The 14,331-nt window shown below is 44.3% G+C and overlaps 1 protein-coding gene across 2 annotated transcripts in view; it reads right to left on the bottom strand.

Moving 5' to 3' along the window:
- Nucleotides 1-14,125, bottom strand: part of NRG2 (neuregulin 2) — a 179,458-nt gene extending 165,333 nt beyond the window's left edge. For both annotated transcript variants that reach the window (XM_079917260.1, XM_079917262.1), the window contains exon 1: nucleotides 13,345-14,125. In XM_079917260.1, the coding sequence (XP_079773386.1) occupies nucleotides 13,345-14,035 (691 nt within the window). In that variant the 5' untranslated portion in view covers nucleotides 14,036-14,125. The remainder of the gene's footprint in view (nucleotides 1-13,344) is intronic.
- Nucleotides 14,126-14,331: the final 206 nt, after the last annotated feature.

Raw genomic sequence — 14,331 nt, forward strand, 5'->3', positions numbered from 1 at the left:
TCTTGAGCCTAAGCCTGAGGCCGTATAGATGAGACTTTTTGGAGGGAGGAGGGTCTTGGGTGAGGATGAGTGTATTTTTTTTTTTTAATAAGTAAGTATACATTGGAATTTGAATGCAATGACCAGGATGAGTGTATTGTTGTTTCAAAACATGTCCACAGATTCTTTGACAATCTGTCCATTGAAAGGTAGAGTCTAATTCTGCTCCATTTGCATCCAGTCAAGCCTTAGTAACTCTCTTCTGAGAAACAGAACGTGGTGGAAGTGGTGCTAGTGGCTTCTGCGGTTAGATCATAAAAGACAGTACAGCTTTTGCCTGGCGCTCTCTTATGCTCACTCATGGACCTTGCCACCATGTTGTGAGGAAACCCAGGCAAGGTCGGTCTCTGGCCCTCAGTCCCAGCTAAGCTCCCAGATGAGAACCAGCCAGCATCAGATGCTAGACACGTCAGAGAGGAAACTTAGAAGCGACCCAGTCTCATCTACCAACTGCTCAGCTACCATCTGGCCAAAAACTACATAAGAGATACTAAACCTCCTAGCTGAGCCCAGTCAATCTCCAAACTGTGAGCGATAATATCATACAATGACTGCTATTTGAAGCCACTATATTTTGAGGTGGTTTGTTATGCTGCAATGGATAACTGAAACAACGTGCCATCGGCAGTTGGAAACTGGGACTCAGAAAAATTAAGGGACTTTTCCCATGTTCACATAGCCAGCAAGGAAGAGTCAGGATTTTAATATCAGTCTGAATCCAAAGCCATTCTCTTTCAACTAACAATAGACGTGGCAATAATAGTAATTGCAGCTAGTCTGCATTGAATGTTTTCTACAAGCAGGCACTGTTCTAAGCACTTTACAAGGAATAACTCACGGAATCCTTATCACAATGCTATGAGGTAGGTATTATAATTAGCCCCATTTTACAGTTGAGGAACCTGAGACACAAAATGGTCTATTTGCCCAAGGTTATACAGCTAATAAGTCACAGAACCAAGATTCACTCTTCAAAGTTGGCTCCAGAGCATGCAGCCTTAACCACTATGCTATGTAGAGTTGAAAATTCAAAACAGATTATGTAAGTTGAGAAGAGAAGCAAGGACAATCCGTTAAAAACTGTACCCTTTACAAGAGGCTGAAAAGAAGAGCCAGTGATGGAAGGACCTGAGAAGGAAGCGGGAGGGGAAAGAACCAAACACTACATCTACAACATAGTGGAGGAACTCATGGCAGGATCCACGAAGCAGCTTCAGTCTTTAAGGTTGAACAGGTCAACTGCAAGCCAACCATGACCTCTGCCCCAAACTCACAGTTGGCAGTAACAAACTCTTTCAAAGAAAGGAGGCTTTGAACCATAGAATGGAGAGTAACATCCATTGGATTACCCCCGACTCACGTAGACAGAGCAGCACTACTGGCCTTTTCTACTCTTCCTCTTTGAAGGGCAACGCTCACCCCCTACTCTGGAATTATGAAGCTGCTACTTAACTTCAGAGCTGAGAAAAGTAAACTCTTATACTGCCTTTAAAAAATATAGTTCGTGGGACTTCCCTGGTGGCGCGGTGGTTAAGAATCCTCCTGCCGATTCAGGGGACGTGGGTTCAAGCCCTGGTCCGAGAAGATCCCACATGCCGTGGAGCAATGAAGCCTGTGCACCACACCTACTGAAGCCTGTGCACCTAGAGCCCGTGCTCCATAACAGAAGAAGCCACCACAATGAGAGGCCTGTGCACCACAACGAAGAGTAGCCCCTGCTCGCCACAACTAGAGAAAGCCCATGAGCAGCAACGAAGACCCAACACAGCCAAAAATAAATAAATTTTAAAAATATATATATGGTTCGTGACCTTGGCCCAATGAAGACCATCAAACCCACTGGGACCCTTTATCGATATGATGTTTTCTTTTAGATACAGCACTAAAGTTTCAAGTGATCCCTTCACAGAACTAATCTTAAAACCAACGCCTTTAATTCCTACTTCTGTACAACAAGCTCTGGGCCTAGTGCAGACCCTTCACCAGAGGCTCTGAGGCTGTGACACCACACAGAAGAAGCACAAAGCCCACATTATGTGTGGGCAAAGGTAGAAGCTGGGGTAAAATCGGCAGAGGTGACAACAGTATTCCCAAGGGAACCAGTCTCAGCTCCAGCTCCCATTTGCCCTCTCAGTTAGCTGAGTGCATACCACGCACAGTGGAAAGCTACTCAGGTGATTTACATACTGAGAAACAAAGACAGCCAACTCCCAAACTGGGGGCCACCCATGTGCCTCCCTTCAACCTACAAATTAGATTCTTTCCCAGCAGCAAGGAGTTTCTCTCAGAGGTGGTGATGTCTTGTTCTGCCCAGAGTATACTACCTGGCTCCACATCCAGTGGAGCCTGGCCCAGTATTGGCCAGAATCACTTGGGCCGAGCCCCAGAGGTGCTATCTGAAAGGGATTACTGTCAGTACTTGGCCAGGACAATTTAATGCACGTGTTACTAAAAGGCCAGTGAATGTTACTAGCCTTTTTGGAGAAAGCATTTCCTCTTGAAAAGGACACCTAGAAATACAAGAGAAGCTTTCTTGGGAAAACCCCATATTTTGTCTAAAATGAACCAGACCTGAGAAAAGTTTAGCCCAACTTGTTGGATATAGTCCCACCCACGTAGGTACCTATCTCTTGCCTTGTTCCTATTTTCCCACAAGGTCCATCAGACCTAAAGTCCAAGAAAGGATTGCGAACTTTGTACTAGAAATTTCTGGAAACTTCTCTGGTTCTTGGGAACAGGGGCTGAGGGATGGCTGTTATATTTATGACGTAAGCAAGTATGACAGCAGGCCTAAGTAGAAAGGTAGGAGCTAGATGGGATAAGGTGGGAGGGGTGGAGCCCCAGGTAAGAGGGTCTCAGAAGAGAAACCCACCTGAACAGACTGTGAAAAGGAAACCATCTAAGAGTGAGCAGTCAGACAGGCTGCCTTTGGAAACCCCAGTGTCCTTTGAAAAAAATCTTCACCTGTGGGCCTTGGTTTCATTCTGTGACAAATGAGTCATGTCGTGGTCTGAGTCTTCTTTCTTCCTTTTAAAAACATTCTTCTTTTTATTATTATGTTTCTCTGAAATTCAATCAACCAATGACAATGTCGGGAAAGTCGCACTGTATGCAGCCCTGCTGTTATTTTATTTCTCACTCAGAGACAGGAATTCAGACACAACAGATCATCTACTTAATCTACATGTTCCGTCCTGACTGGTAAATAAACTCTCTTCTCTAAAGCCATATAAAGTTACTCCAGAGGAGAGCCATCAATTGGGTTGTGCTTGTGAAATTCATTACTGGCCTAAGCAACATGGTGAAGTGCTGTACTGAGATTTTATGTATGGCCACAGGCACCAGTGAAAGGAACTCTGACTCGCTGAAGCTGAGGGCCACAGCCTTCTGCAAGGTGATGACTAGGGGCCCTTAGGAGCCCTAGGCTTGAAGAGAGCTCCCTCTGGAGAGGCCCCTCCCATCCCCACCCAAGGGGATTCAGCCAAGGAGACACGGCAGAAAAATGTCTCATTTCAAGGCAAAGACAAAAGAATGAACATACTAAAAGAGAGATGTGAAGAAATATTAGGTTTCTACTCCCTACCCTTTCAGAAGAAAAGAATGATCTAAGAACCAGTACTGGCTTCCAGAAGGCCCCAAGCTGCCTATAGGCAAAAAGGTACAACCACTCCTAATTTGTGATCTCAGCTTACTACAGAAGATGCCTGGTCACACCTCTTACCTCTTTAAGATATTCAGCCTGAAGCATGAACAGGCCAGGGTAAGAGACTCCAACTGACCATTCCAGTGAGAAACCAGAATGGGGAATAACCAAAAAGCTTGCATGGCAAGTGAAAATGGAGAATTTTGCAGAAAGCGAACTAACTAAAAGATAGGAATGAAACACAAGCCAAAATATTGACATGTATGAGGTAAACCACCTAGAGATAATTCTAAAACTCAAGAACAGAAAATTACTTGCAAGAAAATGAAGAAACTATGGACTATCGAGAAAAAAACAAACACACCTGAAACATAACTGAGAAGCAAAATTCTGCCCTTTATCGAAATGTCCGAAGACATTTCCATGGTTGGCCTAGTCCTTAAGCCTGAGCTGTCATTTGAGGAATCTCGAAATTTGTCTAGGACAAAGTGGTCTTTATAAAGAGAAAGCAAAGGTCTCACTTTTCCCTTACTTGGCAATAGCCAGTAGTCAAATATTTACTAAAACATATTTTAAGTTTCAGGCCCCAAAGATCTTACAATCAGGTGAAGGAGCTAAGACACTGACCCATCAAAAGATAATTAACAGGGCTTCCGTGGTGGTGCAGTGGTTGAGAGTCCGCCTGCCAATGCAGGGGACACGGGTTCGTGCCCCAGTCCGGGAAGATCCCAAATGTCGTGGAGTGGTTGGGCCCGTGAGCCATGGCCACTGGGCCTGCGCGTCCAGAGCCTGTGCTCCGCAACGGGAGAGGCCACAGCAGTGAGAGGCCAGTGTACCGCAAAAAAAAAAAAAAAAAAAAAAAAAAAAAGATAATTAACAGTGCATGGCATTAAATGATGTGTCATATAAATGATACAGGCCATAAATACTAAAAGTCTAAGAACAAGAAAAAACAATACTTCCTAAGGTCAGGGATGTGTAGCCAGTCCAGAATCTGAGGGGTAATAATACCCAACAAATATTTAGAGGAATGACTCAAAGCAGAGTCTTTGTCTTACAAACATTTAAGGAGCAAAGTTTCATACTTCCAATGGGTACCACACATCAATTAATTAATTAAAATTAAACCCCACAAATTCCCAAAATGCCACCTGTTACACGCCCATACCTGTACCCCTCTGACCCTGGGCAGCCACCAGACCCATCCCAACCCAGTGCAGAGAAACAAGGAAAGAGTATGAATGATTCAGTGTGAATCCACCCCCAACTCTGGAAACCCCCAAATCAAAGCAGGATGAGTCAGGGACCTTCTTTCTTTGAAAGAAAAAAGGATGCTTTCAGCCATTTTCCAGTGACTTTCAGCAACTCCTCCTAACAACAATACAATGTAAGATAAGACCTGCCGAAGTAAAAAAGCAGACCTGGCAGGACTCCAGAATGTGGACCCTTGGTTGACCCCACAAGCATGATGAAATTTTGAAATGGTCATTTTGAAGTTTGAGTCTTAGTCCTCCCATTTGTGAAACAGAGAAAAGCAGTTTCCATCCGTGGGCTTCTCTAAAAATTGACTAAAACAGATCCATGGACACATCAAGATTTGCAGCCTACTTGGGACCTCTATAGGACCAGCATTCATACCCTGGACTCACATGGGCTTCCCTACAATTAGACCGCACACATAATACAGTTTTCAGTAAAAATTTCTCCCCTTGTCTGCCTCCAGTCCTCCAGAACTTAATATTTTCACTTACTAGTCTTCCTGCTCACATTGGTCTAAGTTAATAAGATTTTGTTAATAACACTTATTAAGCAGGTGCTGTATTAATTATTTTACATGCATTATCTCATTTAATACTCATAGCAATCCTATTAAGTGCTATCACTATCCCCATTTATAGGAAACTAAGATACAGAAAGTAATTTGCCCAATATCACCCAGTTAGAAAATGTAGAAAATGGTTTCCAAACCCAGGTTCATCTGGCTGTAGAGCACAAATGCTTAGTCATTACACTATATTTAGCAGACATTATTTTTTTAAAGGAAGAGCATCTATGAAAAACCTTCAGCTAACATCATACTTAATAGTGAAAGTCTAAATGCTTTCCCCCAAGGATGCTCATTCTCACTACTCTTATTCAGCATTGTACTTGGCAGTTCCAGCCAGTGGAATAAGGCAAGAAAAAAATAAAGGCAAACAGATTAGAAAGGAAAAAGTAAAAATGTCTTTTTTTTCACTGACAATACAGTCATGTACATAGGAAAAAAATCCTTAAGAAATCTACCCCCAAAAACGTTACTGAAATGAATAAGTGAATAACTAATACAGGATACAAGGTCAATATTTTAACAATTATCTTTCTATATACTAGCAATGAATAAGTGGAAAACAAAATTAAACAAAAATACCATTTACAAAAGCATCCAGAAAACAAGAAGTACTAAGGAATAAATTTAACAAAATGTGACCCATTCACTGAAAACTACAACACGTTATTGAGCTGCTTTTAACTGAAGCCTTCAAATACTACTTACATAATTACAAATAAACTCATCAGTCTAGCACTCAAGATGGGTGGGAATATAATCCTAACTTACTAGGACCTTTGCCCATTTGCTCCTTTCATCCTGGTTATTTTGTATACTACAAACATGCCCCTCGGCCACTGAGAATGCTGCTCTGTCTGCATGGAATTGATTTAATCAATCAGTTCATCTCTCTCTATCCCTAAACCACCTCTACCTCTTCTGTCTCTGACTATTAGAACCACATCTCAAACTGCTTCTCCAAGAAACTTTCTTTAATCCTCTAACCAGATCTTTCTTTCTTTTATGACTCTTCCCCTCCTCCCAAAAGCACTATGTTGGTGTATCTTATGGCATTTGTCATACTCTAGACTGAATTACTGTTATATCTTTGTACTTCTAGATTGTAAGCTCCTTGGTGACAGGGACTGTCTGATGCAATTCCCCTAAAGTACCTAGTTCTTTACACAGAGCACATTTGTTGAAGCAAACATTTGAAAGACGGAAATGAAAGAAAGCTCTTTTAGTAATACAACCTCTGGGATACCAAACTGCATCACTGTCCCAATCAAATTAATGATGTCCTGACTTTCCCATGGTTGGACCAGGTATTTAGCCATGTGGTAACCTTCCTTATATTTAATTCTGAGGAATGTTAGTTCAGCTTGGCTTCTGTTAGTTGGACCAATATCAAGATCAAGACCAAGTAAAACATCCCAGCCTAAAGGACAAAGACAGATCCTCAGTCTGTATAAACAGACGAGGGAGGGAAGGAGGAGGGGGAAGCCAATGTCCTAAGCACAAAGCAGGAAATCATTGAAGGAAAAAAAGAACCATTAAAGATTCTGCTTCCTAAGAGAGAATAAAAAGTAACCTGAACATCACATCTTGGGGGTCTGTGTTGCAAGTAGAATAAGGAAACTCCCTAGGATACCTGTGCCTCTGCTACTCTGGAAACATCTGCAAGGGCAAATGGAATGTTAACTACCTCCAGCCCCACCCCAGGAGGCAAGCAGCACAATCAGGTTCTGAGCTGAGGCACAGAGAAGAGCTAGATGCTCTGTCCCAGAGAAGGTCCCTGGAGAGGCTATTTGGATCTCACTGCATGTACAAAGCAGGAAGGGAATGTCACTGTAGAATGGAGCTTGCCTGCCACACTCTGCCAACAGCAACCAGCCAGAGCAAGAAGGCTCCTTAACTCAACCTCATTTCATAATTATCAAAAACATCACAGCTGGTTAGCAGCAAATGATCTCAGTCAAGTGTGGAATCTCTGTCTTTTGACCCCAGATTGGCAAAAGCTTCCCAGCTCTTTGCCTGGGTACAGCATGTCCTCTTTCATGTCATCCTAAAGCCTTTTAATCATCCTCCAGGTTTGCTTCAGTTCCTACAGGCTTGCTTGAAACATTACTCACCAAGATTCATTTGTGTGTACTGTTGTTTTTAAAGGAGTCTACTTGAACTTCACATAAGACAGTCATTTTTTCAAACGTCATAATTTAGCACGTCCACTGCTCAATTCATCTACTTTCCTCAGTTTTCTAAAGAGCTCCCTATATCATCTCTTGAAATTCACAAACTGGGTTTATCTCTATGTACAAATTCCAATAAGTAAGTGGGGAGGGTTAATTCACGGGAAACAAGTAAGACAAAAATCCCCATTTCACACACATCCATCCAAACTCAAAATTTGGAGGGAAATTTCTTTTACCTTTGATGTAAATTATACTAACAACGCTTCAGACCCTGAAAAGAAAGACCCAAGAACAAGTGTCAAAGACTGCACAGGGGAAACTTCATTGATAGTGAGATCATTCCTTTTTCAAGTCAATGTTCAAAATTGCCATATGCCACTAAACCAACAGGCTTTAGAGGGTTAAGACGTCCCACTGTTTAGATTTGCATATTTGCTTTCCCCTACTTATCCAAATGGAAATTCCTCGATCCTCCGAAATTTTAACACTACGTTCAAATCAGTTACCTTAAACATACTTCAAAATAGTATTCAAGTGGCTAATTCCCCCTGGAGTCATACCAGCTATACAGGAATATGATCAAAATCAACCTCTTCATCAGCAACTGGGGTCTTTGGTTTCTAAATGAGAATCGAAGCAATCATGCACTGTGGAGTTTTCTCTTCCCATATATGGGATCATGTGATTTCCCACATGGATGCTATTGTGAGATTACCTACCAAGAGTGTAAACAGTGGGAACTGCTGTATGGGCAGAGCTGCAGCCCTAAAGCTCAGTGACAAACCTTTGGATCTCTCCTTTGAGCACCCCAATTAAGACTCACAAAATTCACTGCCATAAAAAACTTCTTAATGGCAAAGTATCTGAAAAATAAGTTGGTATTTTTATTCCTCACTCTAGGGTTATATTTGTAAGGTAGGATATTGGTTAAGATCTTGGATTAGGTTTAAAATATATATATATATATATATATATATATATATATACACACACACACACTACTTGGGAAGAATTTACCATAATATTGGCTTAATGGCAAAATTAACATTCTCCATCTGTTAAGAAAAAAAATAAGATTACTTTGAAAAACATTTTGCTTTTAGAGAAATACACATTTCAAGAATATGTTATAATTGCCTAAGAGCTGGGTAGCTGAGGACAGGGGTAAGAAGAAGACTTTTCACCGTATATTTTTATGTGCTTTCTAAGTTTTGAACCATATGAAAGTGTTACATATTCAAAAATATAAATACAACTTTATAAAGGAAAAAATTAATGACGTATTTGCTATTAGGAAATGAAATTAAAATGTCATAGATAGGGACTTCCCTGGTGGCGCAGTGGTGAAGAATCCACCTACCAATGCAGGGGACATGGGTTCCAGCCCTGGTCCGGGAAGATCCCACATGCCCCGGAGGAACTAAGCCCATGCGCCGCAACTACTGAGCCTGCGCTCTAGAGCCCAAGAGCCACAACTACTGCAGCCCGCGCACCTAGAGCCCATGCTCCACAACAAGAGAAGCCACCACAATGAGAAGCCCGAGCACCGCAACGTAGAGTAGCCCTCGCTCGCCGCCGCAACTAGAGAAAGCCCGCACAGCAACAAAGACCCAACGTAGCCAAAAAAAAAAAAAAAAAAAGTCCTAGATAATAAAAGATGGTTAAGAGCCTTGGGACCAAGGAGAAGTTAGTCACCTAGCTAGTTAATATAACACCCTCTCTAGCCCCCAAACCTTTTGTTAATTCGAGTTGATAGTTACCTTATTTTTGTTTAAACATGGCGGGGTGGTGATAACCTGCCTTCCAAAAAAAAAAAAAGAGGGTCTTCTTCAACAAGACCTAGATTCTCCACTGCTCAGATCCCATTAACACTAATCAGCACAATGATTAAGCACATTGTGGTTAAGTACTCTAGTTGATTACGACTCCTTCAGAAAAAAAGGTTCCCATAGCGACAGGTAAGGGCTATCATCAAACTCAGCTTTTCAGCACAGGACTTGATGTCACAGATAGGAGAGTTAAGATTGTTTTAGTATTAATCTGGAGGCTTGCTTTTTGAACTTCACTTGACTTCATCCATTCAAAAGACACTTATGAGAATCCCTCTGTAAGCCACCGGCAGTACCAAACATTGAAAGGCAGGAGAGCTAGGAGAAAGACCTCAAAGATAAGATATGGTTCCTGCCCCCAAGAATCCCAGTCTGCTGAGGAAAGCAGCCACTGAAAGAAATAATGACATTGTGATGGTAATTCTACCCCTAAATCTATAATCAAGCCTGTCCTCACCACTAGGACTGGTCAGTTTCTAATCTAGTTTCACTTTCCCCATCTTCAAGCTGCAGCACAGCTGGGTTTCCAGCTGGCTGGGGAAGAAAAGATTCTTTAAATAAACAGCACTTTAAAAATATGCAGTCGCTTTTGCTATACTGAATTTTGTGAACCACCTTGCCCTAATATGTGAATCTGGGTGCCACATTAATTTAAAACTATCCTAAAGAACATAAAGTCCCCCAGGAATACACCTTTTCTAGCTTTAACAACAAAGTACACTACGTTGGAAGAAAAAGGCAAATCATAAAGTCCCAAAGGAAGAATGATCTTTCTTTTAAAAAAAAAAATATCTATTGCATCTATTCAATAAGGAAACAATTTAAAAAAACATACACATATAGGAAAGCAAATGATAGAGTGTGATTAAACCAAAATATATGCAATCGTCATTAAAAATGTAGGACTATTTGCAGAACAGGATGCTTTCATAGCATTGTACAGAGTTGCTAATCCCTGAGAGTCCTTTTCAAATCTTTTTCCTGTTCTTTCCTCAGAAGGCACAGAAAACACCTCCATATATGTAATCTGAGAAATGCAAAGATTTTACTCCACTCTTTACCACCAGAGGTAGTAATTTGGGATGAATGATACACATTAGATCTATAAAAATGCCCCTCTGGCACACATTGCTATTCCAGAAGGACTTAACAGGCTACAAGTCAACATTTCATAGTTGTGGTAAAATTAGCCATTTATGAAGACCTTTATCTCTCTGTATGGTACCTTATCCCAAAGTCCTGGCCCACCAAAACACAGCTTTCTGGACAATCTCCCTAGGAACCATACCTCTCAGAGCCCAGACAGGCTCACAGCTGAAAATGGCTAAATAAAGTAACAATTTAACCACAGTTGCTCAATATAACGGCCATGATGACAGTTTCCAGGTGCCAGTTTCCCTATTTTGCAATGGGCAGATCTGCTCCAAGGAGAAAATGTTCCCAATGACCCTGTGGCCCAGACGGCTTTTTTTAGAGATAGAAAACAGAAAATGAATTTGTTAGTTATTTCCTGCTGAGCACAAGTAAGGTGTTGTGGTTAGTTAGGAAGATTTGTTTCCTTATTTAATATACCATTACTAGTGCATGTTTTCTTCAACCACATTGTAGAAAATAAGAAAATGTAGTTTATGCTCTTCTGTCATATTATCACCAGTTCCACAAGTTTCCTCTCACAAAAATGTCCTTTAATTTCTAATCCCCTTAGATAAAGCCCCCCAACTGACTTGTATCTATATGCTATCAACTCAAAGCAAAACTTTTTGCACTCTAAAATGTTTACTCCCATACACTTTCCTGCCCCTTGATAATTTGTGATGTATGAGGGCCCTCTCGTTAGCAGGGATTGCAGTCCTAAATTTATCTTTTTGAGAACTATATTGCACATGCTATGTTCATAATATGAGAGGACCACAACCTAAAAGCAGACTATATTTCTGAACCCCAGTTCTTTCATGATCTCCACATTCAACGATTAAGCTATTAAACACTCACTAAAACAAACAAGGTAGAATTGATGGAGGAAGGAGGAAAGGAGGAGGAAGACAGGGGACGATGACCACTGGGGCTCAGTGGACCAGACAAGGGATTATGTGGCAATGTGCGCGACGCACATTCAGGAGCAACTCACTGAAAGCCAAAACAGAAGCTGTCCTTGGATAAGGTTCAATAAATGTTTTTACTATTTCCCACTGCACAATACAGTTCCACAGCTCCCCAAGGGATCTCAGACAAAATGCTTAACACAATAAAAAATTAGAAATTCTTAACTGGTCTCAATTTGTCATCATCAAACATTTCAGAGCATAAAACCAACATTAAAGAGCAGTCAACAATATTCCTCAGGACAATGTCAGAGAGATAAACTGCTGTTATCACCAAAGTTTCTTTCTTCTTATTAAGACACTGCAAGAGTCTTCTGATTAAAGTGGTCACAGTTTAACATAATACCTAGATATACTCTCACCACTAAACTAAAATTCGTCTCCTGAAGGACAGGGGTGGGGAGGGGGCGGGGGACGTGGGGTAGAAGGGAAGCTTTTGAAAGTCAAAGGCATTGATCTAGAAAGATGAGGGCAGCAAAACTTCCTACAAGCTGTTACACATTCTTTGCTACTCAAAGTCTATTTATACTACTCAGAATCACTTGGTAAACTAGTAAACACACCAACTTCTATGACAGACCAGGACATCTGTCACAATTCAGTGATTACACAGCTCAAAGTCACACTGCAAACACCAAATTCAGCCTTTGGGGATAAAATGAAACCCCAATATGAATAAGCACAAGACAAGCTAACATCAAACACTCCAGTCTGGGGACAATTTGGTTCGAAATATCTTACTGAGAAGTAAGTACTGGATTCAGGGACAAGAAAAAAAAATATCTTAAACTGACATTTCTTTGACTTTTGACATTGGAGACCTCCATTCCCAGCTGCACGGATCTACAGATTTCAGTGTTTTGTTTCTAATCACCTGCATTCCTGTTCAGCACCCAACATCATGAAGATGAGATATGCAGTCAACACATCCTGCTGGTGAGATGTCAGAGCTGAACTTACAGCATGCAGCAGAAGTTACTCTATTTTGCCGTCATCACAATCAACAGACCTAGGAAGATCTCCCAGAAACAGCCAAAAGAGGTGTCTGCTCACTAGTCGTGGAGGTTAAGAGAGGGCTGTGCTACCAGCTTAGAAAAGACAGGCAATCACGATGCAGAATAAAACCCTGAGCCACATGGGGGACAGAAAACAGTAGCAGAAAAAGTCCCAACTCTGCCTGCGCCAGCGGTGTGGATGAGCTGACCGGGAGCCCAGGAGAGGAAGGAGGGGGCGGGGGCCATGATTCCCTAGGAGAACTTGTAAGCGGAGGCCTTCACAGCCTGGGAATCTGCCCAGCTGCTCCTGCAGACCCTGCCAGCCTGGGCAAGGCAGGCCCGTGGGAGCAGAGCGGGCAAGGCCTCCGAGGGTCACTCCTGACTCACTGAGCCTCGGGCCAGCAACACCAGGACCTCTCCGTTTTTCCTGCCGCTACTGGGCTATGATGGCAGTTTTCCAGCCCCACATGCCATACATCAGCCGCAGATCCCTGCTGGCACAGGCCAGCGCGTCCCCCCGCCCCCACCCCTGGCACACTTTGAGCCTGATCCTCCTTCTCCCCAGCCCAACACCCTCACCCACCATGCCAAACGCCCTGCACAGGGGCGGCCCCACCCCCCAGCGGCCGGCCGGGGCGCTGCCAGGCCTGGGCACCTGCAGCACCTCCCGCCCCACCCCCATTCTCCACAGCTTCGCCCCTCCCCCCTTTCTCTAGCAGAGGGAGGGGGCGACTCACCGCAGTCAGTGCACAGGATCTTGCCCACCTCTTTCTTGAGGTTTTTGCCGTTGGTGTCAAGAGGGGCAAAGGCTGTCTTAAAGACCAAGGGCTGCTCCGTGGGCTCCAGGAAAAAGATGTAGCGCTGGTTCCTTTCGAGCGGCGCACAGGAGCCCACGCTGATCACCTGCTCGCGCTGCAGTCCCCCGCTCCGGAGCGGCCACTTGTCCAGCACCTTCACCAGTGCCACCCGACCCGAGGCGGGCGGCTCACGGGTGCTGTTGGAGCTGGAGCCGCCGGCCGGGGCCAGCCCCTGTACCTTGCCCTCCACCACCACGGGTGCCTTGTACGCCTGGTCCTGCACCGACTTGAGGCTAGGCGAGTAGCAGGCGAGTGACACACCGAAGAGCAGCATAGAGAAGCCGGGGGCCGGGTCGCGCCTCATGCCGCCGGCGGCTGCGGCTCGCGAGCGGGCGGCGGCTCTCCGGGCTGCGGGGCTGCGGGGCTGCGGCTGTTGCGACGGCCGCGGCTCTGGGGGCGCAGCGGGACGAGAGATGCCGCTGTTGCTGTCGCTGCTGCTGCTCCTGCTGCTGCTGCTCTCGCCGCCGCTGCTGCTGCTGCTCCTCTCGCTGCTGCTGCTGTCGCTGTAGCTGCTGCACCGAGCCTTCTCCAGTGGCGGCGGCGGCAGCGCTGAGCAGCAAACCTGCCGCATCTGGCCAGGCCATTTGGGGGGCTCCGCCGCTCCGCCGCCGCCGCCGCCTTGGGAGGGGAAACCAGAGCCCGCTGGAAAACCGGAAACAGCGTAACGTTAGCGCCTTATAGCCCTCCACCCGCAGCCCGGGGAGGCGGCCCAGCTAGGGCAGGGGGCAGGCGGCAAGCGGGCCGCTATGCGCAGCGCGGAGGCGCGCAGCGCTCCCACCCTGCGCGCCAGGACCTGGAGGTGGATGCGGAGGATGGGACGTCCGCCCACTTGCTCTCTCGCGCCCCCTCTACCCCCGAACCGAGTGG

This window comes from Stenella coeruleoalba (genome assembly GCF_951394435.1).
Source record: "Stenella coeruleoalba genome assembly, chromosome: 3".
Classification (NCBI taxonomy): domain Eukaryota; kingdom Metazoa; phylum Chordata; class Mammalia; order Artiodactyla; family Delphinidae; genus Stenella; species Stenella coeruleoalba.